Here is a 24,055-nt window from a genome sequence, read left to right on the forward strand (position 1 = left end):
AAACACATGTGCTCTCCAGTACAGGTTAGCTCTGAGTGTTAGCGAGGCTTGCTAATTTAAACACAGACCATATTACTTCCAAAACACGTCAGGCATTGTTTCTGATAGAAACTCTCCGTGGGTCCACCATCCGAAATTACGTCATATCGGCAGCAAATCTGTATCCGCTCGTTGTACCCCCGTTTTTAAAAGATTTGGGTACGGAGGAAAAGAGAAAGGGTTTTATTTTCTGACACTTTGTGAGTTGCCCGACACACTGGGGACATTTATGTATAAAAGACATCAAAAAGTGCATTTTGCATGATCCATTAAAACAGGTAAAATAGATGAAGTATGACCGTAAACTGATTTGTTAACATGTCTACATCAGACTGACTGAAATACTCTATAGAGCGACTGTCTCTGAGATCAAATGTGCACATTGTGAAAAATGTGATTATTTCTATGCCATGTTTACATTCATCATGTTTACTTTGCAGTATTGAGTACAGTATGTAATCCAAAAAGGGAACCAAAGATAAGTGTCCTCAAACGTGTCTAAAGAGACATCACCTCTGGTATTGAGTTTGTTTAAACAAAGCTTTTATTCATTTGCAATAAGTCATGTGTAGATAGTGCCACTTGTATCAATGCTAAGTACAATTAAGAAATGGTTGTATGACTGAATGTACATGAAACCCAAAGGGACCGTGTGCCAAAACCTTTGCCTCAATATACATAAAGTGCATCTTAAGTGTTTTTATATATTCATGTATTAATGTAATGTAATTTAAATCTGTAAAAGCTGTACAGAACAACAGAAATCACACACTATATCGAGCAGATTGTATTCCATCTAATAAATACTTTATTGAGACTAAACATGTTGATTTACTTAAAGCTGAGTGAATGACATCACAGGTAGAGACACTCATCCATTCATCAAAACCGTAGAAAATACACATTGTGATATTATCCTAGGTTTAACGACATTTAAGACTCCCTTCATGTCATTTGAAGCACTTTCATGCAGTTCCGTTCTTTAGCAGTTAGAAGAATTAGATCCATAGTTAGTCATTAATGCTGTTTTCATGGGATGCTTGTTTTAGAAACAAAGAAAGGAATAGACACATGAAAAAAGGCATGTTGTATCAGAATAACAGAAACGTTTCCGCAGATTTTTGCTCACAGCTTTCTCATCTGAGCCATCAGCTCTTCTAGGCTCTGCTCAGTCTCCCCCACTGTCTCCCCACTGGCTGTATTCTGGGTCAAAAGAGGGAAAACAATTGTCAGAATTACAATTAGCTAACTCAGGGTATATGCAGGAATCCTGAAGTCAAATTTAAGACCTTTTTTAAGACCCTTTCCATACATTTTAAGACCTCATCGCCACTTTGAGTTTTAACCGGTTACCTTGGCGACACACTTTACCTCACATTGACTATCTACAGCAGGGCTTCTCAAACTCCGGACCAAGGTCCGGATCCGGACCGAACTGCAAATCAATCCGGACCGAACCCTGTGCCCCATTATTAAAAAAAAAAAAAAAAAAAAAAAAAAAAATTCTGATTCTGATAAATTAATGTACATCATCATGTACGCGCGTCTTGTGTCTGACGCGTTGTTATATTTACTTGTGTGCGCGAGCGTGACACGCATAGCAGACCGCAAGTTAACTGCAAGTTTACCTTGACATACTGTATGTATGTATTGAAGGTGTGTGTGTATACAGGGGCGCCGTTTACCGACAGGCAAGGCAGGCAAATGCTTGGACCAGAAGGGGGCCCCCAAAGAAGGTAGATTAAGAAGGTCCACAGCAACGACAACATGAAACACCCTTTAATTTACTGCAACGACATGTCGGGAAACTCCATGCATAGAGCGCCAAGAAACTGCTTCTTAATTTCAGGGGGGGACGGGACTTTACTGGCATTGATCCGGACCAGTGACCTTGTATAAAGTTCGCAACTGGACCTTTAATAAAAAGTTTGAGTACCCCTGATCTACAGTATTGATTGTCCTTCCTCCTTCTCTTCCAACCATTTGGACGCAGACTTGCATTTCCCCCATAACGATGATGTTTAACAACCGGCGTAAACGGAGCTTCGCGCGCTTATCAAGCAGTGAGCGTGCGATGTCCTGTTCAGATGACGTCAAACCCAACGGGATGCCATAAATAAACTACACAGAATCACACTACACACCTACGCAATGATTACATTCAGGCAGACTGTAGAATACAACCTCTTTGGACAATTGATATACTTATTGAAAACAAGCTACAACATGTAATACCTTGGAAAATGCCGTTTCATACTTTTTAATAGCCTTCATTTTCGCTAAATGTATCAACTTTTAATACGTTTAAGACCCCGCGGACTTCTCTCTGCATTCTTCAGGAAAGGTCCGTAATATTCTCACATAGAAGTATTTCAGCGTCTAACATGTAAACTGTTGTTAAGCTGTGTTGTGTCACATGATACTAACCTCAGCTGGAATGGTGTACGCCACAGTGATGCCTTCTGGGAGGTCGGGCACAACGCCTGATGCCGCCTCCAACTCCATATCAGTCACCTCTGACACTACTTCAATGCCTGCACAGCCAGAAGTGTGTGTTATTACACAATGCCAAATGGTTACAGATCTGACACTGATATAGCAATGTGTTGCTCACCCCAGTCATTGTCCTCGTGTACGATCTCCTCCTCTTCTTCTTCTACAACTTCAACTTTAGGCCGCTCGGCTTCTTTCTTCTAAAAGGGGAATATTCACACACACTGTTTACTTACAAGTACAACAATGTGCAATGTAATGTTTGGTAGGTCCTACTTTGTAATACTTGAAAACAAAGCACCAGACACCCACCTTGTACTCCTCCTGTTGTATCCTGCAGTAGCGGTCGTTACACTGAGGGTTGGCTTTCATGGCCATGGTGGGGAAGAAGTCCTTCATGGCGTTGTAGCCGAGATAATGACTGACAGTTCCAAACTTCAACAGATACCTGAAAACAAAAATGTAACTTAAAAGGGACCTATCATGCAAAATGCACTTTTGTACGTCTTTTCTACATGAATATGTGTCCCCGGTGTTCCAGGGAACTCACCAAGTGTCAGAAAACACAACCCTCTCTATTTTCCTCCATACCCAAATCTCTAAAAAAGGGGCTGCAACGGATCTGATAAAAACTGATCCAGATTTGAACACTTTCCTGACGTCAGGACGGTGGCGCTACGGCTATTGGGCCAACTCCACCAATCAGGAAGAGACAGCCACGGCCATTGCCGTTCGAAAGCGCTGGAGACGCTGTAGTACATATGCCAGGCCAGTAGGTGGTGCTGTTCTCACAGAATCAGCCCTTGCAAAAACAGAGCTAAAAAATGTCAAATTGAGCAAAATGAGGCATGGCTAAAATGCATGATCTGTTTGGTATTTTGCAAAAAAAAGTATAAATATGCCTTATATAGGTATGGTCCTACACTATATTATTCAAATATAGCATGATAGGTCCACTATAATATATACGGACAAACCTAAGTGTAGTAGCCACATGTAAAGTATTTTCTGTGTTTGTTACGTCACATTCTTTAGTAGGTGGTAGGCGTGTCTATTGGATTTGTGTGGTGACGTTTGAGGTTATATCCGGTTGCTTTTACTTGTGCACTTTGTCATAGATGGAGGGGGAGTGAGCTGGGGAAGGACACTTTTTGTTGACAGCATACGCAATCACATACTGGATATGGACTAGAAAGAATTGTATGTTTGCTTGTTTCGTTTGCAAATAAAAGGTCAAACGCATACCAGTGGAAAGACTGCTTTCTTGAACGTCAGACAATGTTTTTCTTTTGTTTAGTCCCTCGCTACACTTCGGATTTTAGGTTTCAAAAAGCCAACAAAATATCTTACTTGAGGACATTTTGCACCAGGATGCCTGCGACCACACCCATGGTTGTGGGTAAGCTGGCGGCACACACACCCTCTCTCTTTAGGGTCTTCTCATCGATGTTTGTGGCCACAATCAGAGGAGGAGCGCACTAACAAAGGAGGAGAAGGTACTGTATTAAACCGTGAGTACGACCGTTGTTTTTCTCGCTGTTGTTGAAGTTCTACAGGAAGCTAAGCTAAGAAATGTACAGCAATGTAATGAAAGCGTGTGTGTGTGAGTGTGTTAAGACTTACAGCGAAACACGCCGTCTCTCCAGGGATGATGAGCTGGATGTGTCCCGACACGGCATTCTCACTCACCCCCGACTCCATCCAGATCTGACCCAGTTCATTACAGGCCTGTGACAAACATGACAAAATGAATACAGCCGGCAAGAGTAAAAAGGTACAAAAAACAGTGTTTGACATGAGGTTTTTTTATCCTGAACTTACTGTATTTATCGCCATTCTAGCCTCAAAGTTGTCCACGCAGCTCAGGATCAAATCCACCGGCTTCCCTTCTTCCAGCCCTCCAAAACTGAGAGGACACAGTAGGTTGTTGTGAATGAATTTACCACTGAGGGGTGAGAGTAATACAACAAGAGAGAAGAAATCCTCACCTGATGCGCTCCATGAAATGTGCAAAATTATCCATTGTGGTGATATTATAGTTGTGGGTCTCGAATGACACGTCTGGGTTGATGTTCCTGTTGGGTAAATTAAGTAAATATGTAACCAACGTGTCTTTATTTTGGTGGAAAAGTGGATGACTCAGACAGTAGTGTACCTGAGCGTGTGTTCTGCTGCTTCCACCTTACTGAGGCCGGCCTGGTGAGGCTGGAAGAACAGTCTGTTCATGTTGGCCAGCTCCACTTTATCGTAGTCAAAGAGGATCAGCTGTGATGGAGAGAGCATGGAGGACATTAGGGTGAGTTGAGGAAGACCATCTACTGACCAGGTAAATGTGGAATAAATAAGAAAGGGTTTGCATTACCTTACCGATGCCACATCTGGTGAGCATTTCAGCTGTCACACTGCCCACCCCCCCGACACCAACCACTGCCACTGTGAAGGTCCGGATTTTCTGTCAACACATTTGAGGTGATTATTTAATATTTGCAATGCTTAAAAAACATTAGTTCACTACAGGAGGCCTGCTATAAAAGGCAGCAGGCATAGGTGGAAAACTGAAAAAACCGTTAGGTAAAAACGTATGGTTGTGGTATTGATCCCTTCTGTTGGCGATAGAGCAGCAAAATAAAAACGTGGTGCTGTATTGCAGCAACCCTTAAACATCATACCTCATAATCCTTCACGATGCCCATCCTCTTCAAAGCCATCAGACGACTGCAATAATAAAAACACAGCTGATTATCCTCTGTGAAGAACCACCATATGGGATGAGTGAGTCATAAGGCGTAGTCTCTCAGTAAGCAGACTGCAAATCCTGTCAAAAGATGAAATAATACAATATAAAAGTACCTGTATGGGTTTGAATCCACCACTTCTGAACTCATCTTGTCAATCTTGGGTCTGTGTTGCTCCTGGTTGTGAGCATTATCCATGGCACTCTGTTTCTGCTTACACTTTATTAATTCATTCTCCAGCTCCCTCACGCGCAGCTTCAGCTCCTCCACAGTCGCCATTGCGGTAACAAATGTCCCGTAACAAAGCGAAGGAAATATAGGATGTATTTTCAGTAATATAAGAAGTAAACTGACTGTCTATAAGATAATCTGCTCGGAAAGTACACGTCTTCACAACTGAAATCAGACTGCGTGCTCCCGTAAATACTGTCCGTGTAGAAACTAATACAATTACCTCAAAATGTTCCTACATTGTTATTGGGTTATTTCAACTGTTTTAAACGTAATAGGATGACTATTAGAATATTCTGCATTTTTAAACTGCTCAATTTCTATTAGATATTACGAAAAATATATATATGCCTTTTTCCGTTAAAGATGTTAAATAAAGAAGACACGACGTAGGTGTGCGCATGCGTAAAGGGTCCGACTGACTGTAACAACACTTCGAAAGTTATCTGAGCGATACAGCTGGAAATGATTAATCAAATCTAACTAACAAACATGGAGGAGCTCACAACTCCTGTTCGACAGCAACACGCATTCAGTGTTAGCAGACTACACAAATATCTGTCTGTCAAGTCAAGGGTGTCAACTGAGGACACACTGACTGTCAAACAGTACAGGTGAATACAGTTTGTTTCTCTGCAACATTAAAGAGCAGGTAGAGGCTGGTAGTGTAAATGCTAACTGATAATGTGCTAACTGTTTCCTGTTGTCTTCGCAGCGCTGGTCAGTCCAACCCAACCTTCCTGATTCAGACCCCCTCAGACAGCTTTGTGCTCAGGAAGAAACCTCCAGGTGAGCTGCTGCCTGGAGCCCACAAGGTAAACACACATCTAACAAACGAGTCATTCAAGTTCAACACATTACCAAAACATTTAATACCATCTGAATACTTTTGGACTAATTCCAAATCAAACTTGCTAGGTGTGTGTGTGTGTGTGTGTGTGTGTGTGTGTGTGTGTGTGTGTGTGTGTGTGTGTGTGTGTGTGTGTGTGTGTGTGTGTGTGTGTGTGTGTGTGTGTGTGTGTGTGTGTGTGTGTGTGTGTGTTACAAAGTTGACTAAATCATCCAAAATTCAATGAAAGTGGTCATCAGCAATTTTATATGTTGTAAAACAAAAAAGTTATGATTGATGAAAGTAGTAAATCGGTCAAATTTGACCCGAAGACAAGTACATAAAGTGTGTGTAGTGACCATTTCAAACAGTATACATGTATTTGGAATAAATAAATTGGTTGTGTACCAAGAGAATACTGTCTGCAATTGTATTGTAATAAATGCAAAATAACAAATTCATTTCACAGAAGCTTGCTTGCTACATATCAGTATCTGTGTAAGAAATCGTTTGGGTCATGTGGAATAATATATTGAAGCTTACAGTGTTTTTATTATAAAGCGGTGCATCTTTGTGACTGTGTTCAGGTGGACAGGGAGTACCGGGTGCAGAAGGCTCTGTTCTCCGCCGGGTTCCCCGTTCCTCAGCCTCTCCTGCACTGCGATGACGCTGAAATCATCGGAACAGAGTTCTACTTAATGGAGCATGTGAAAGTACGTTTGTGCTACCAAGACAGTGTCCATGCATCGTGTGTATTTATTGCTGTTTGGTTGGCCTTTGCTCTATATTCTTATGATGAAAGATGGAGTTTGGACCTGTGTTTACCCGCTGATTGACATGCACAGGCTGATAAAACTTTACCACCAAAAGACAGTCTTTCTTTCTTTTGATCAGGGCCGTATATTCAGGGATCTCCGTCTCCCTGGAGTGAGTGCAGCAGAGAGGACAGCTCTATATGTGGCTGCAGTGGAAGCGTTGGCAAAGCTCCACTCATTGGACCTGGCATCCCTGAAGCTGGAGGGGTTTGGAAAAGGAGCCGGATACTGCAAGAGACAAGTGAGCACAGCGCCATTAATCTAAAATAAATGTATGAATCATCTCAGAAAATGTAGTTAACATAAAAAATGTGTCTCTAAAGGTGTCAACATGGACGAAGCAGTACACAGCCGCCGCCCACAGGGACATCCCAGCCATGAACGAGCTCTCTGATTGGTTGATGAAGAATCTGCCGGCCAATGACAACGAGGTCACGCTTGTCCACGGAGATTTCCGATTGGACAATCTGATATTCCATCCAACAGAGGTGAGACTTTTAAGAACTCTCACCTTTCTCCTTCATGTGACTGTAATGCTTGACTAAGTGCGTTTGATAAATAAAAATCAATAAAGCTTTATTTGTAAAGCACTTTTAATACACAGCGACAGCTCACGCGCACACATCTATTTATTTAGATTTATAAGATTTCAAGGAATACGAAGAGGTAAAAGAAGCAAGAGAAATACAAAATAATATATAGTAATAATCCAAAAATTCACGAAATAATTGTCTTGAGTAAATACAATAAAATTAAAATCTAATCTAAAAAGACATGTTTCAGCAGTAGTTTAAAAATATCCACTTATATATTTCCTGGTATGGTGCTCCACAGTTTGTACTGTAGTGGACGAAAGCTGCTTCACCCATCTTATTCTTTGGGGGGGTTATCTCCTGTCATCAGGCCCGTGTGATGGCCGTGTTGGACTGGGAGCTGTCCACCACCGGGCAGCCTCTGGCAGACCTGGCCTACTTCCTGATGCCTCACTACTGGCCCTCCAGCATGAACATCATCAGCACGCTGGGCAGCTTGAAAGGAATAGAAGGTAAGGAAAGAACAACTCATGAGAAATATGGGAAACGGCTCAAATAAATGGACAAACGGTGATCAAACATTTTGTGCAGGTATCCCAAATGTGGCCGACCTGATCTCCATTTACTGTCGCTGCCGAGGGATCCCTTCTGCTTTGCCAGAGTTGAATTTCTACCTGGCCTTGTCGGTGTTTAAAATGGCAGGAATCGCCCAGGTTTGTACCCGTTTATATACACCTGCAAGGGTTTCTTATAACAGTAATGCAACCTGATATCCATTACTTTTTGGATAAGCTCAATATCGAATGCAATCTAAATAAAGACAAGTGAACAGACATATCAATAATGCTCCGTTTGAGTTTAACACACACAGTTAAGCTCACACACACACTGTTTTATGAACATAAATTCACACTGAAAGTATTATCCTACAGAACAGAACAGCTCACAGAGAAGAGATAACATCTGATCCTTTTACAACAAACACTAGATGCTCTTTTGGGGTTTTAATAACACTGTAATCCTGCTAGTTATCCCCATTTGTTAAAGAAATGTAACAGAAATCTTATTTGTTGCTTTATTCCCCATGTTATCTCTCAGGGGATCTATGCACGCCACCTGCTGGGCAATGCGAGCGCTCCCAATGCAGAGGAGTTCGGCCAGTGTGTGGAGCCGTTGGCTAAGATTGCCCTGCAGCTTGCTCAGAGGTTGGTCGGCTGCTTGAGTTGCATGACAAAGTTCCTGTTGTTGTTTTAATACGGGCTTTAACACTGACTCCATGATTACTTTCAGAAGATGCGTGTGTTGACGCTCTGACTCATATCGCCTTTGCTAGATTTACTTTAAAGGTCCCCCATTATACTGTTTTTCATTACTTTATTATAGGTCTCAGATATATACAGAACATGTCTCTGAAGTGTTTGCCTCCAAACACCAAACAGATCATTGCAGCATTACCCATAATCCCCTCTGTTTCAGCCCTGTTTCCAAAGTGCTGATTCTCTGTCTGTTACTTTAGATGAAAATAAGGAGCCCCTCCCCACGCCCCTCTGAGAGAGATTTGGTTACAAATAAAAGTCTCTTTACACAGAGGGGACACATGTTGATGTAGAAGAGACATGGAGAAGAGGGGACACATGTTGATGTAGAAGAGACATGAAGAAGAGGGGACACATGCTGATGTAGAAGAGACATGAAGAAGAGGGGACACATGTTGATGTAGAAGAGACATGAAGAAGAGGGGACACATGTTGATGTAGAAGAGACATGAAGAAGAGGGGACACATGTTGATGTAGAAGAGACATGGAGAAGAGGGGACACATGTTGATGTAGAAGAGACATGGAGAAGAGGGGACACGTGTTGATGTAGAAGAGACATGAAGAAGAGGGGACACGTGTTGATGTAGAAGAGACATGAAGAAGAGGGGACACGTGTTGATGTAGAAGAGACATGAAGAAGAGGGGACACGTGTTGATGTAGAAGAGACATGAAGAAGAGGGGACACATGTTGATGTGGAAGAGACATGAAGAAGAGGGGACACATGTTGATGTAGAAGAGACATGAAGAAGAGGGGACACGTGTTGATGTAGAAGAGACATGAAGAAGAGGGGACACATGTTGATGTAGAAGAGACATGAAGAAGAGGGGACACATGTTGATGTAGAAGAGACATGAAGAAGAGGGGACACGTGTTGATGTAGAAGAGACATGAAGAAGAGGGGACACATGTTGATGTAGAAGAGACATGGAGAAGAGGGGACACGTGTTGATGTAGAAGAGACATGAAGAAGAGGGGACACGTGTTGATGTAGAAGAGACATGAAGAAGAGGGGACACGTGTTGATGTAGAAGAGACATGAAGAAGAGGGGACACGTGTTGATGTAGAAGAGACATGAAGAAGAGGGGACACATGTTGATGTAGAAGAGACATGAAGAAGAGGGGACACATGTTGATGTAGAAGAGACATGAAGAAGAGGGGACACATGTTGATGTAGAAGAGACATGAAGAAGAGGGGACACATGTTGATGTAGAAGAGACATGAAGAAGAGGGGACACGTGTTGATGTAGAAGAGACATGAAGAAGAGGGGACACATGTTGATGTAGAAGAGACATGGAGAAGAGGGGACACATGTTGATGTAGAAGAGACATGAAGAAGAGGGGACACATGTTGATGTAGAAGAGACATGAAGAAGAGGGGACACATGTTGATGTAGAAGAGACATGAAGAAGAGGGGACACGTGTTGATGTAGAAGAGACATGAAGAAGAGGGGACACATGTTGATGTAGAAGAGACATGAAGAAGAGGGGACACATGTTGATGTAGAAGAGACATGAAGAAGTGGATTTTGCATAATAGGTGACCTTTAACACACTGGGTATGAGTTCTTAAAAGTCCCAGATGGTTTAATAGGTGTCATTTCAGTTGAATCCATGGATATCCCCATATAATCAGTCGTAGAATACTCTGTTATGAATGGAACCAGATTGACTCCACCTGCTGACTGGATGTTAGCCAGCAGCAGTTTGAATTTGGCGTCCAGCTGCTGCTTCAGAGACTCCCTGCTGACTTTCTACCGTGTGTTTGTTGCCAGGTCGGTGTCAGGTCCAACAGGAGAAGGTCTGTTCCTGCAGACGGCTAAAGGGCGCGCTGTTCTGCAGCAGGTCAAAGACTTCATGAGACAATACGTGCTTCCTGCTCAGGAGGTCAGTGCTTTGAGCTGAGAGAGATGTGTTTGTCCAGATGGAGTTTTAACTTTCACATGAGAGCGTTTGACTGAGCCGCTCATTCATGCAGTCAGGATTCGAGTGGGAGAACAAGGAGGCTATTGATTACATGATATTGCATGCAGAAGCAGAATCACCACCATGGCTTTGGAAATGTTGTTAGTTTTGATGTGGGAGCAGTGGGCAGATTGAACAGATGAGTTCCTCCTGCAGAAATAACTACTATTAACACCGTAAGTGAGTCAAAATAGTTCTACATTTTTCTTTTGTAAAGGTTCCCACTAAGGAAGAGCAAGCTCAAGTGAGAGTAGATTAAAAAAAAAACGATTATTATGGTTATGCTTTTTCAAAAATATGTTTCTTTTCTACAGGAAGTTGCAGAGTACTACACCAAACACGCTCAGTCTCCACAGAGATGGCACACCCCCCAAATAATAGAGGACCTAAAGGTATGTCAGGATACTTTTTTTAACATTTAATTTGAATGTTTTGTTTCATTTAGTGGCCACAACCAAGACCAGGTTAACACGACCAAGGCAGCGGAGGCGATGCAATCAAACAACATATAGCAATAAACAGAATATAATATATTCAATTTAAAGCTGTCAATCGATTCTACACTTGCACTTCTATTGGCTTGTGCTCCAACACATTGCACGCATACTTGCCAACCCTCCCGATTTTCGCGGGAGACTCCCGATTTCATTGCCCTCTCCCGGTTTCCTCCCGGGGTCATATTTCTCCCGCATTTCTCCAGATTTCTGACTAAATCAGATTTACTCACGACTGTTTCCACTCGGACTTTAATACAGCTACACCATTGTTTGGTTTCCATGGTAGCGCGTCTCTTTAGTAGCGCGCGCAACTGAAAGTCTGAGAGGGTGGGGAAAATAGTCACAGAAAACAGAACAAGAATCGACAACTCTACCCTCTGCTCACTCCTGTCCTTCACATATGCTCCATAAAGGATGGTGCTACAGGCCGCAAGGCAGTGCCCTTACAACTACAATAAGCATGTTAATGTTAATCTAATACAGCTCCCCCCCCCCCCCACCCCGCGGTGGTTTTGAAATGCTCCCGATTTCTGAGGTCTCAAGGTTGGCAAGTATGATTGCACGTCATCATCTGTACCTTTACGGATGGATATGTGACATTTCTGTTTGACTTTCATGTGAGGCTTGTGTTGGAGGTTAACATCCCAAAACCTCTTCCAGTCAGTCCAGCATGTGTCTGTGTGTGCAGGGGAGAGCCAGGCAGGCCGGGCTGTATAACCTGTTCCTGTCTGCAGTCAGCGGTCTCAGTCAGCTGGACTACGCCTTCATCGCAGAGGAGACCGGACGCTGCCTCTTCGCTCCTGAAGTCTTCAACTGCCAGGCTCCCGGTAACACATGGTTTCAGATCTGGAGATAAATTGTGTCAATATTATCTCCTGTTTTCTCAGTCACACACTCACAGTATGACCTTGCACTTTGCAGACACAACATAGATTACATTTGACTATGTTGCTGACACATTTGGCCTAGTAATATGTTCCCCAAAATGCTAACTAATGTCGGCCCCTTTTACATCCTAACGATTTTTGTGTTTGTTCACTATAGCCTTTTTTAACAGTATGATTATGGTCTTCTATATTTCCCAACTTTTCCCCTGATATCCTGTAAGACAGTGTTTGTATGCTGCTTCTCCACAGACACAGGCAATATGGAGGTGCTCCACATGTTTGGCAGTGAGGAGCAGAAGAAGAAATGGCTGGAGCCTCTGCTCAGAGGGGAGATTCGCTCATGCTTCTGTATGACAGGTAACTCTTTAAATATGTCCTCAAGCATCACAGGAACAGCTTCAAATACGTGCAAAATGTCACTGTGCTTTAACAGGAAGGGATGTCAAATTAAAAGGTACAATGTGTAGGCTTGAAAAGGCATCTTGAAACACTTTTTTGTAAGTACCTTTTTAAGAGCGGGTGTAGTTACAACAAGGTACTGCTTTTGAAAACATTCAAGTTCTGGTTCTGGTTTCAAATGAGCCGGTTGCTCTGTCGTTTGGAAATTCTTCATGGAAACAGCAGAAGACGAATGCCCTATGAGTAATTTCTCCCTGTTTCCCCTCTGTGCTTTCCACGCTGCCTGGAAACCGCGGCATGCTGAGGTGATTACCGTGGGTGTGAACGTCCCTATGGTTCTCCTTATAAACACAGATGGTGATCAGCTGTGCTTTGGTGATGCTTTTTGTCACCAGTTTGGATGACGAGGAACAGGGTCCTCCGTCTTGTGGTGATAAACAGTTGTCGTTGTTAGGAGTCCTCTGCTGCCCCTTCAGTGACCCTTAGTCTCCACAATGTTTGGAAAAACCCAGTTTGTGTGACTCATGAGTGCTTCCCTTTAATTGAGTAACAGTTTGTACGTTGTGTTTTGAGTCTTTCCTGTGGTCCGTTCCCCAGAGCCGGATGTGGCCTCCAGTGATGCAACAAACATGCAGTGCACGCTTCGCAGGGATGGAGACGACTTCGTCATCGACGGCAAGAAATGGTGGAGCAGCGGTAAGTCTGTTTCTGTTTCTGTTGACTGTATAAGAACACAACAATATATATATTATCCCACCAAGAACTCTGTGGAGGAGGTCTGCTCCGTTTGACTTGCTCTAAAGAGACCTCCAACGCCTCCATTGGACTCCTTTGTTTACTCACTATGTAACACTCGCGCTTCTATTGGCTAGCGCTCCAACACATTGTACGTGATAGGCTAAGCTGCAGTATGAGTATGAGAAAAATAAAGAGATTTTTTAACATTATAGCATGGAGACATGTCCCAGTAGAGACACTACATACTGATATACACCTGAACATCAGCTGGAGAGGACTCTTTAAAGTAGAGACACTACATACTGATATACACCTGAACATCAGCAGGAGAGGACTCTTTAAAGTAGAGACACTACATACTGATATACACCTGAACATCAGCAGGAGAGGACTCTTTAAAGTAGAGACACTACATACTGATATACACCTGAACATCAGCAGGAGAGGACTCTTTAAAGTAGAGACACTACATACTGATATACACCTGAACATCAGCAGGAGAGGACTCTTTAAAGTAGAGACACTACATACTGATATACACCTGAACATCAGCAGGAGAGGACTCTTTAAAGTAGAGACACTACATACTGATATACACCTGAACATCAGCAGGAGAGGACTCTTTAAAGTAGAGACACTACATACTGATATACACTTGAACATCAGCAGGAGAGGACTCTTTAAAGTAGAGACACTACATACTGATATACACCTGAACATCAGCAGGAGAGGACTCTTTAAAGTAGAGACACTACATACTGATATACACCTGAACATCAGCAGGAGAGGACTCTTTAAAGTAGAGACACTACATACTGATATACACCTGAACATCAGCAGGAGAGGACTCTTTAAAGTAGAGACACTACATACTGATATACACCTGAACATCAGCAGGAGAGGACTCTTTAAAGTAGAGACACTACATACTGATATACACCTGAACATCAGCAGAATATGACCTCTCTAAATCATTGAGGCAACTCCAATTAAACCAAAGAATGTTTTAAAAAGAGTAAATCCTCAAAGTTTATCGTCCTTTTAATGTTATAAAGATGTGGCCTCAAAGCACTACAGTAAAATCACCCAAACTTCCAACAAAAGTGGAAAATATGTCTCAGAGCAGTTTTGGTTGGAACAGTGAAAGGTCACTGATTCAGAACTCAACACGCAGTCAGTGTGTGTTTATCAACTGGCATTTAAACCTCCACCTGATTAGATATTATAACTGATTCAAGGTGAACAACATGCCCTTAAAATAAATCTAAATGGATAACTCACTCTTGATTTGTAGTGCAGTTTAATATCTGCCTGTAATTGGCTCCATAAATACATTTGGTTTGTATTATCCTTTGAAATGTAATAAACAACATACTGTGATGTAGAGAAGTTTTCTGCAAATTAAGTCACAAGATTAGACCGTTCCAAAACTCGTATTAGTGTTTTAAAATGTTTAATCGAGTTCTCCTAACTCTCTGAGGACGGAAAGACATTCCAGATGTTTCCGCTGACACAGATGTGGTCTGAGGTCTGACTCCCAGTTTAACGGGAAACAGTGGCCTGTTGTTGTTGTTGTTTCTGTTGTTTTTTTCCCCCGAAAATCTGCAAGGAATTCTTTCTCGTCGTTGAAAACTTGAAGTGCTATGGTTTACCGAGAAAAAGCATCATTGTCATTTCCACATCCGTCTGTAGTTTCCGTTTCTCTTTTATTTGGAAAGGACATTTCCATCAGTAAAAAAACAACAACCTTGGTTTGTAAGAATGTTCTCTGCCCGCATAAATAAACCTCTCTGTTGGGAAAGCATGATGTCCAAGGCCAGTTCATTCTTCCTGTGACCTTGGACTGACTTTGTGGCAAACCATAATATGAAAGAGTGTTTTGTTCCTCTGCACTGTCTAGACACTCAATCTGATATTAAAGAAGACTTTCATACTTACAGAATCAGAAGCTTTATCACCAGGTAGGTTTACACGTACGAGGAATTTGACTTGATGACATGGTGCGTACATAAAAGTAAAAAAATTGAAAACACAGATAGAGAACTACAGTATTATAAGAAAATATAGTAACATGTGTATATCAGTAGTGTCTCTACTTTAAAGAGTCCTCTCCTGCTGATGTCCAGGTGTATATCAGTATGTAGTGTCTCTACTTTAAAGAGTCCTCTCCTGCTGATGTTCAGGTGTATATCAGTATGTAGTGTCTCTACTTTAAAGAGTCCTCTCCTGCTGATGTTCAGGTGTATATCAGTATGTAGTGTCTCTACTTTAAAGAGTCCTCTCCTGCTGATGTTCAGGTGTATATCAGTATGTAGTGTCTCTACTTTAAAGAGTGCTCTCCTGCTGATGTTCAGGTGTATATCAGTATGTAGTGTCTCTACTTTAAAGAGTCCTCTCCTGCTCATGTTCAGGTGTATATCAGTATGTAGTGTCTCTACTTTAAAGAGTCCTCTCCTGCTGATGTTCAGGTGTATATCAGTATGTAGTGTCTCTACTTTAAAGAGTCCTCTCCTGCTGATGTTCAGGTGTATATCAGTATGTAGTGTCTCTACTTTAAAGAGTCCTCTCCTGCTGATGTTCAGGTGTATATCAGTATGTAGTGTCTCTACTTTAAAGAGTTCTCTCCTGCTGATGTTCAGGTGTATATCAGTATGTAGTGTCTCTACTTTAAAGAGTTCTCTCCTGCTGATGTTCAGGTGTATATCAGTATGTAGTGTCTCTACTTTAAAGAGTCCTCTCCTGCTGATGTTCAGGTGTATATCAGTATGTAGTGTCTCTACATGTCTCCATGCTTTAATGTTCAAAAAGCTCTTTATTTCTCTCATACTGTCTGTGCTGCAGCACCTCTTTTCACCCTCTGTCTGAAACCAGAGCTCAGTACCCTTATCACATACAATTTGTTAAGCGCGACTGTTCCATAGGGATGTCACTTGATTGTAGCCTCTGCAGACCATTTACATGCACATAAACCGATAGAACAGACTACAGGAAAGGGAAAACCCCAATAAGCACAACAGGGGACGTCAAACTTTTTATTGAAATTGTTCCGAAGGTAATGTTCTGCTATGGTCTCTGTCATTTTTTCCAAGTATCAAATGAAGTGTTCTCTGCCAGCTCTTCTCTCATTACGGGTGTTTCCTAATCCGCTCTCCAAGGCCCTTGGCAGCCTTCAGGGCATTTTCCCTCAAGGAGAATCTGTGCGTTTGCGTAGATTTGTATTCTTCCACAGAAAGTAGAGCGCTGTCATCTGTGTGGCTTGTTTGCTGTATTTCACTGCAGTTCTCCCGTTAGGCTGAAGTCGTTTTTTTAGATAACTTATCATGGAATAACCCAACCATAAATTGAGTTTACTGGAATATGGGTTTATCCACTTCATGAACAAGTTGTGTGTAAGCCACATGCACTGCCTGATGTGTGTTGGGTCTTTCCTGTAGATGCTATCAGGGCAGCTCCGTTGTGTGGAAGCTTTTAAAGGACCCCGTGGGCATGATAATGTACACTAATTATTCCCAGACCTGCATTTGCATACATGCTCTCACAAAAAGAAAACGGGTACACATGTTTCACATTAGTTGCTTGTTAAAAGAAAACGTAATAAGTCATCATCATTTTGGTTCTTAAAGTACTTACATGAGTTAAAGCAGACTGTAACAGCAGAGTTTCACTATGGCTTTGTCCCTTGTTTACCTATTTACCTATTTAGCCGTGTGACATGCAACTTAAAGAAGACATATTATGCTAATGTTCAGCTTCATATGTGTATTTGAGCCTTTGCAGGACATTTACATGCATGAAAAACCTATTTAACACACTACAGGAGAGCGCAACAAGCATAATGGAGCCGCTTTGAATACTTTGTTCAGGCCGACTCATTGCTCTGACTGAACATATTGTTTAGGCTACAGTTTGAAAAGTCTCCAAGCAAACACAACAAGTCTGTCCTTGAACTCCCACACATCTGAGCTGTAAGCCCTCACAGCGGAGAGGGGATGACTAACAGGTAGGGCAGATGGAAAGAAGGGTAAACAATACAGACCTTTATGGGTCTGGTCAGGAGGTTTTGCTCAATGGAGCTGATCCTCTCTGTAATATTCCCCCCTAAAGTAAACAGTGCTTTAATCAAGCCTGTATACACTACTTCATCTAAGACAATCAACATGTTTTCACAGTTTGAAGAGAGCATTTATTTGGAAGTAAATGTTTAGGGAATTAGAAACTGCGCCCAACTCCAAACCATTTGCTCTTTCAAGCTCATTTTATTGCAAAGTGGACATAAAACGCCTGTGAAATAGTTTTTCCACGGAGGAGTCCTTCTGTTGGGTTTCTCTTTGTTTTAATTTAATCTGTGGCCCACCTTGCCAACCCAACCCGAAGCCACAGGATGTGACAAAATGAGATGCAGGCAGCACAGACTGTAAGGTTGTATTTGTTGTGAGGACACAGAGAGGTGCTCGTGTTGAGTTTCAGCTGCATTTAATAGCAACAGATGTCGGTCGATGCGTCACTGAAAATGTGTCTTTTATTTAACAAAATACATATATTATACAAAATGCTTTGCTTGGTTAGTGCATATAAACTCACTGTACATATGTTTTTTATTACAATTGACATCCATCCCTTATAATATTAATAATAATAATGATGATGTGTAAATATATATACAGAGACATACTATTAGGTGCTTACAGGAAAAGGGATATGTTCTGAGTCTTAAATGGTGAAGGTGCTGGTGTCCTGGTCCTCTGAACCAGACTGGGATTGTGTCTTCGTGCGCGTGTTGAGAGCGATCTCCACCGCCGGCTCCTCCGTGTGTCTCGGGTGTCTCCCCAGGCGCTGTCCGAGGTGCTTTGCAGCTTTTAGCACATGTCCCCTGAAGGAGGATCCGATGAAAGCGTAGAGGAGCGGGTTGATGCAGGCGTGGGCCAGCGCCAGGCTCTCCGTCACCTGCACCGCTCGGTCCAGAGCCTTGCTGACCTCGCAGTCCGTCACCAGCATGTAGAGGATGTCCATGGCTCGGCACAGCTTCACCACGTTGTAGGGCAGCTGGGTGAGCAGGAACACGGCCACCACAGCCAGCAGGACTCTCAGGGCGCGCCATTTCCTCTCTCTCCGCACCCCGGCTGCCCGACTGAGCGCGCGCCAAACCCAGCAGTAACACACCACCATGACCACGAAAGGAAGCAAGAATCTCAGGATCACCTCCATGAGCTCCAGGGCGGCTTTAGCAGGGCGGGCCATGCTGTGCGGATACACGGCTGTACACGCCATCCTGTGATGGGAGTGCTTCACCGTGGAGAAGATGAGCTCAGGAAGGCCAAGGAAGCTGGCTGTCACCCACAGCACCACGCACACTATGAGCCACTGTCTCCGAACCCGGGGTCCACTCCTGCCTGCTGCATTGTGGGCTACAGCGCGGTATCGATCCACGCTAATACACGCCAGCATCAGCATCCCACAGCTGAAGTTCATACTGTAGAGGAAGGAGGTGATCTTGCAGGCTGCCGTGCCCAACATCCACCCGTGCACGGCGTCTGCGGCCCAGAAGGGCAGCGTTAAGAGCAGCAGCAGGTCTGAGATGGCCAGGTTCAGGATGCACACGTCTGTCAGGGTGCGCAGACGCAGCTTTGAGGCGTAGACCACCACGACCAGCGCGTTCCCAGCCAGGCCCACCACCAGAGCCAGGGCGTAGATCACCGGGAGGAAGACGCTGGCGAAGGAGCGCACCGCCTCCTTGTCACAAACACTGTGTTCAGGGCTGTAATCGTACGTGCCATTTGAGTCGTCGTCCTCGTCGTAGTCGTAATCCATTTCTGTTGTTTGCTGTACAGAGAAAAAAGGAAAGAAATGACAATTAAGGGAAGCATTTGTCTTATATTACAAACTTGTCCTTTTTAATTGTACATGATGATGAAATATGGGTTTCATAATTGAATCCATTTGTCTGTAGTTTGAACCCAGCGACAGCAGAGTACATGTGTAAGCCACGGTCTGCTTTCCATCAGAGACAGGAAGAGGGAATTCTTTCTTTCTTCTTGCATGGCTTCCCTAATGGCTTAAGCTGCGTCTGTCTGAGCCTCGTGTGAGCCTGAACCACCCCAGGGAACACGGAGAGGACGACACGTGCAAAACAAGGAATGCTCTTTTTGGATTTAGTTGTATTTCTGTTGGATAATAAAGCTCTTTATTTGGCAGCATACTGATAAGATACTACTGGGCATTACGAGACAATCCGTTCACAGCTTTTAGTCCTTATCTGATCTGTGAACACTTCCAATTTCTGCGCTTTCTTTTTCGTGATGTCGTGTTTTTCGAGACAAAGGCAAGGCTGACAGGAAGTATGAGGATGACAGGAAAGTGCAGCTTAGGTCTCGAGAGGTTCAAATCCAGGATGTGGCCTTGACTGTATATGGTGTGTGTTCGTTCAACAGGATATCCCATTGGAGATATGAAGACAGTTATCTCCCTCATGTAGTCCCCGACCAGACCTCAAATATGGAGTGTGGACTGCTACTTGGAGAGGTCCCAGTTCACCTCCTGGGCCCTGCCGTGGTGCCCTTGAGCAAGGCACCGGGTACCCCCCTTCCCCCCTCACTCCCATTGCTCCCTGGGCGCTGTACAATAGCTGCCCACTGCTCCTAGTGCTAGACTCCTGGTGCTAGACTCCTGGTGCTAGACTCCTGGTGCTAGACTCCTGGTGCTAGACTCCTGGTGCTAGACTCCTGGTGCTAGACTCCTGGTACTAGACTCCTGGTTCTAGACTCCTGGTGCTAGACTCCTGGTTCTAGACTCCTGGTACTAGACTCCTGGTTCTAGACTCCTGGTGCTAGACTCCTGGCACTAGACTCCTGGCACTATACTCCTGGTACTAGACTCCTGGTGCTAGACTCCTGGTGCTAGACTCCTGGTACTAGACTCCTGGTACTAGACTCCTGGTACTAGACTCCTGGTACTAGACTCCTGGTACTAGACTCCTGGCACTAGACTCCTGGCACTAGACTCCTGGTACTAGACTCCTGGTGCTAGACTCCTGGCACTATACTCCTGGTACTAGAGTCCTGGTACTAGACTCCTGGTGCTAGACTCCTGGTGCTAGACTCCTGGTACTAGACTCCTGGTGCTAGACTCCTGGTGCTAGACTCCTGGTACTAGACTCCTGGTACTAGACTCCTGGCTCTAGACTCCTGGCTCTAGACTCCTGGAGCTAGACTCCTGGTGCTAGACTCCTGGCTCTAGACTCCTGGTGCTAGACTCCTGGTGGTAGACTCCTGGTGCTAGACTCCTAGTGCTAGACTCCTGGTTCTAGACTCCTGGTACTAGACTCCTGGTGCTAGACTCCTGGTGCTAGACTCCTGGTGCTAGACTCCTGGTGCTAGACTCCTGGTACTAGACTCCTGGTTCTAGACTCCTGGTGCTAGACTCCTAGTACTAGACTCCTGGTGCTAGACTCCTGGTGCTAGACTCCTGGTGCTAGACTCCTGGTACTAGACTCCTGGTTCTAGACTCCTGGTACTAGACTCCTGGTGCTAGACTCCTGGTGCTAGACTCCTGGTGCTAGACTCCTGGTGCTAGACTCCTGGCGCTAGACTCCTGGCGCTAGACTCGCTAGACTCCTGGTGCTAGACTCCTGGTGCTAGACTCCTGGTGCTAGACTCCTGGTACTAGTCTCCTGGTACTAGACTCCTGGTACTAGACTCCTGGTGCTAGACTCCTGGTGCTAGACTCCTGGTGCTAGACTCCTGGTGCTAGGGTGGGTTGAATGCAGAGGCCAAATGTCACTGTGCGTGTTGTGTGCTCTGCATGTGTGACCATTACAGAGGGTTTCATCCCTCCCTATTCTACTCTATGTTGTGTCTACTAGGACTGAGATAATACAGGCGTGTGTGTATAAGGGTTAGTTACGATCAAACTGATAATTTTATCCACTTATCTAACGATCTCTTGAGGAACAACCTGAACAACCTGAGTTAAAAGCACTCGTCTAGCTGTGTGTACATGCATATTAATATCATATTTTGTTGTTTATTTGATTCACTAACAAGTGGAATTCATGGAATTCTGCAAAACACATTACGTGCCGCATGATTTGAATCCTGGCTGAGTTTCATGCATGGAATATTTCCCTTCCTTTTTTTGGCAGATCACTCTGAAAGGACACCAGCGGTTTTCTGAAAGGTTTCCAGGTTTGTTATATAAGGAGTTATTATCTTCATTATGCGAGGAGCAGTGGTTTCTGAAGCAGCTGTTCACTGGAAATATGTCGAGTATCCCATCTGTCAACAGCTGCTGCTCACATGTGAGAGCAGCGTAATGTGTTGATACATGTTTTGAATTAGGCTGTTTTACTTATTTGTCGCCTGGAGCTAAATAGAGACGCTACGTGTAGTTAGAGCCCGAATAACAGGTTGGATAAACAATTCATTAGTTCAATAAATCTATGATGAGTAATGAATTAGTTTCAAGATATCAGCTTGCTTAACGAGACCCTATTCTGCTTGTTGGGGATTCCTCTTCCCTGCGGTGTGTTCTAGGTTTGTGTGCATGTCAATGGTCTGCAAAGGCTGAACAGATCCATCCAGAGGGAGGTTGTTTTCTTATGGTTTTGGTTATGATGTGACTGTTCTGTCTCAATTCGGATCAGACATGGCACATAGTATTTAAAAAAAACTTTCAAAATGCCTCTATTTTTACGTGGTAGCCTCAGAAAAACAACACAGCTTGTTTTAACAAAGCAAACCATGGCACTGAGGCGCTGAAAACAAATTGATTTAGCTCGTTATCTTCGCTTCACTATGGTTATAATAATGTCATAAAATGCAGGACTTTGACTGTGAGGTTTACAGTAAATGAACCTTGACTACCGGAAAAACAAGACACAGTTTGTTATTGATGGTGTTTAAGTCAAATGTAAAATGCATTTGAAGCCAATATATTAACTTAGAGTTAAGAGTACATATCACACAATGTAGTTCATATACAGAAGCAAATACTTTCCAAGATGTTTTAAGTAACCGTTTGTTTTGTAGTTATGGAAAAGGTAACAGTAAGAAGAAGGAATAAAGTGGTAGTTAAAGTTAAGAACTTATTCCTACCTTGTTTCTGATCCTCTGTGGAGTTTGTAGAGTCGTTGATATCCTGCTTTAATCCCAAACTACCAGCTGGTTAGTCCTGAGGAGAGGTTTGAGCAGCAGAGGACTGAAGTGACTCTCCACCCACTCTGCTGTGTGTGTGTGTGTGTGTGTGTGTGTGTGTGTGTGTGTGTGTGTGTGTGTGTGTGTGTGTGTGTGTGTGTGTGTGTGTGTGTGTGTGTGTGTGTGTGTGTGTGTGTGTGTGTGTGTGTGTGTGTGTGTGTGTGTGTGTGTGTGTGTGTGTGTGTGTGTGTGTGTGTGTGTGTGTGTGTGTGTGTGTGTGTGTGTGTGTGTGTGTGTGTGTGTGTGTGTGTGTGTGTGTGTGTGTGTGTGTGTGTGTGTGTGTGTGTGTGTGTGTGTGTGTGTGTGTGTGTGTGTGTGTGTGTGTGTGTGTGTGTGTGTGTGTGTGTGTGTGTGTGGCACAGACAGAAGCAGTTTCACCGGCACTCCCTGACAGATCAGCACTTTATCTCTTTTCTACGAGGAATTAAAAGATGCATAGAATAACATTCACATTTGGATGTGAATGTTAGTCCCATTTAAACTGTTTATTGTTCACTGGAATGTAGGCATTGTGTGTTGTGTATATTATTTACCAACCTCACTCACACTCTACATTCACTTCAGTGGACTAATGTGGCTTTTAACTTGAAAGGAAATTCAGTGTGTTGGTTTCCTCCTGTGGTTTTTCTAGTGATTACGGTTCCTTTTTCAACTTCCTTAACTACTTTGTATCTCCCTCTGTTATACTCATACATGCATTTACTGAGAAATAAACAAAGCAAAAATAATTTGGTAACTCTAAAAAGTCACAGAAAAGTATGCTCCCATAAAATATGTGTTTAAAGTCAGACATTCCCGGCAAGGGAAAAAGGCGTTTGTGTTTTTATCGCACGTCACGCTAACGTGCACGTTTTTCTTGAATATTTGAATGTCACATTCCCTGGAAGATGGATCACTGGGCTGAGGTTTGGTTTTCATTCCAGTGTGACAGGACGTGTTGGGGCCTGACTGAAGTTCACCTCGTACCAGGGACCAACACAAGTTATGTAAAGTTCACAGGCAATCCCTCCGTGCCGCGCTTCCCCTTAGTGTGGCTCTTAGTGTGGCAAGAGGTGGAGGTATTTTTTTAAAGGTCACCTATTATGCAAAATCCACTTTTTCATGTCTTTTCTACATCAACATGTGTCCCCTCTTCTTCATGTCTCTTCTACATCAACATGTGTCCCCTCTTCTTCACGTCTCTTCTACATCAACATGTGTCCCCTCTTCTTCACGTCTCTTCTACATCAACATGTGTCCCCTCTTCTTCATGTCTCTTCTACATCAACATGTGTCCCCTCTTCTTCACGTCTCTTCTACATCAACATGTGTCCCCTCTTCTTCATGTCTCTTCTACATCAACATGTGTCCCCCTCTTCTTCATGTCTCTTCTACATCAACATG

General features: G+C 43.4%; 3 protein-coding genes across 3 annotated transcripts in view; 1 reads left to right on the plus strand and 2 right to left on the minus strand.

The window, feature by feature from the left end:
* Positions 1–824: 824 nt before the first annotated feature.
* Positions 825–5,692, minus strand: uba5 (ubiquitin-like modifier activating enzyme 5). Its single transcript, XM_034147537.1, has 12 exons — positions 5,383–5,692; positions 5,202–5,247; positions 4,895–4,984; positions 4,688–4,797; positions 4,521–4,607; positions 4,354–4,438; positions 4,156–4,260; positions 3,883–4,010; positions 2,845–2,980; positions 2,654–2,732; positions 2,467–2,573; positions 825–1,242 (listed from the first exon to the last, which is right to left on the minus strand). Exons 1-12 carry the CDS (start codon positions 5,544–5,546, stop codon positions 1,165–1,167), a joined length of 1,215 nt encoding a protein of 404 aa, XP_034003428.1. The 5' UTR covers positions 5,547–5,692; the 3' UTR covers positions 825–1,164.
* A 201-nt stretch (positions 5,693–5,893) lies between these two features.
* The window catches only part of acad11 (acyl-CoA dehydrogenase family, member 11), a 28,971-nt gene continuing 10,809 nt past the window's right edge, over positions 5,894–24,055 (plus strand). The window contains exons 1-13 of the mRNA XM_034147525.1: positions 5,894–6,112; positions 6,214–6,313; positions 6,915–7,040; positions 7,222–7,383; positions 7,466–7,630; positions 8,046–8,187; positions 8,267–8,388; positions 8,774–8,880; positions 10,774–10,885; positions 11,278–11,355; positions 12,149–12,287; positions 12,597–12,704; positions 13,344–13,442. Of these exons, the coding sequence (XP_034003416.1) occupies positions 5,991–6,112; positions 6,214–6,313; positions 6,915–7,040; positions 7,222–7,383; positions 7,466–7,630; positions 8,046–8,187; positions 8,267–8,388; positions 8,774–8,880; positions 10,774–10,885; positions 11,278–11,355; positions 12,149–12,287; positions 12,597–12,704; positions 13,344–13,442 (1,582 nt within the window). The 5' untranslated portion in view covers positions 5,894–5,990. The remainder of the gene's footprint in view (positions 6,113–6,213; positions 6,314–6,914; positions 7,041–7,221; positions 7,384–7,465; positions 7,631–8,045; positions 8,188–8,266; positions 8,389–8,773; positions 8,881–10,773; positions 10,886–11,277; positions 11,356–12,148; positions 12,288–12,596; positions 12,705–13,343; positions 13,443–24,055) is intronic.
* On the minus strand, positions 17,986–22,686 carry ackr4b (atypical chemokine receptor 4b). The gene is made up of 2 exons (XM_034147550.1): positions 22,574–22,686; positions 17,986–19,304 (listed from the first exon to the last, which is right to left on the minus strand). The coding sequence occupies exon 2, from the start codon at positions 19,290–19,292 to the stop codon at positions 18,195–18,197; it is 1,098 nt and encodes a 365-aa protein (XP_034003441.1). The 5' UTR covers positions 19,293–19,304; positions 22,574–22,686; the 3' UTR covers positions 17,986–18,194.

The sequence above is a fragment of the Trematomus bernacchii genome, unplaced genomic scaffold (genome assembly GCF_902827165.1).
Source record: "Trematomus bernacchii unplaced genomic scaffold, fTreBer1.1, whole genome shotgun sequence".
Lineage (NCBI taxonomy): Eukaryota > Metazoa > Chordata > Actinopteri > Perciformes > Nototheniidae > Trematomus > Trematomus bernacchii.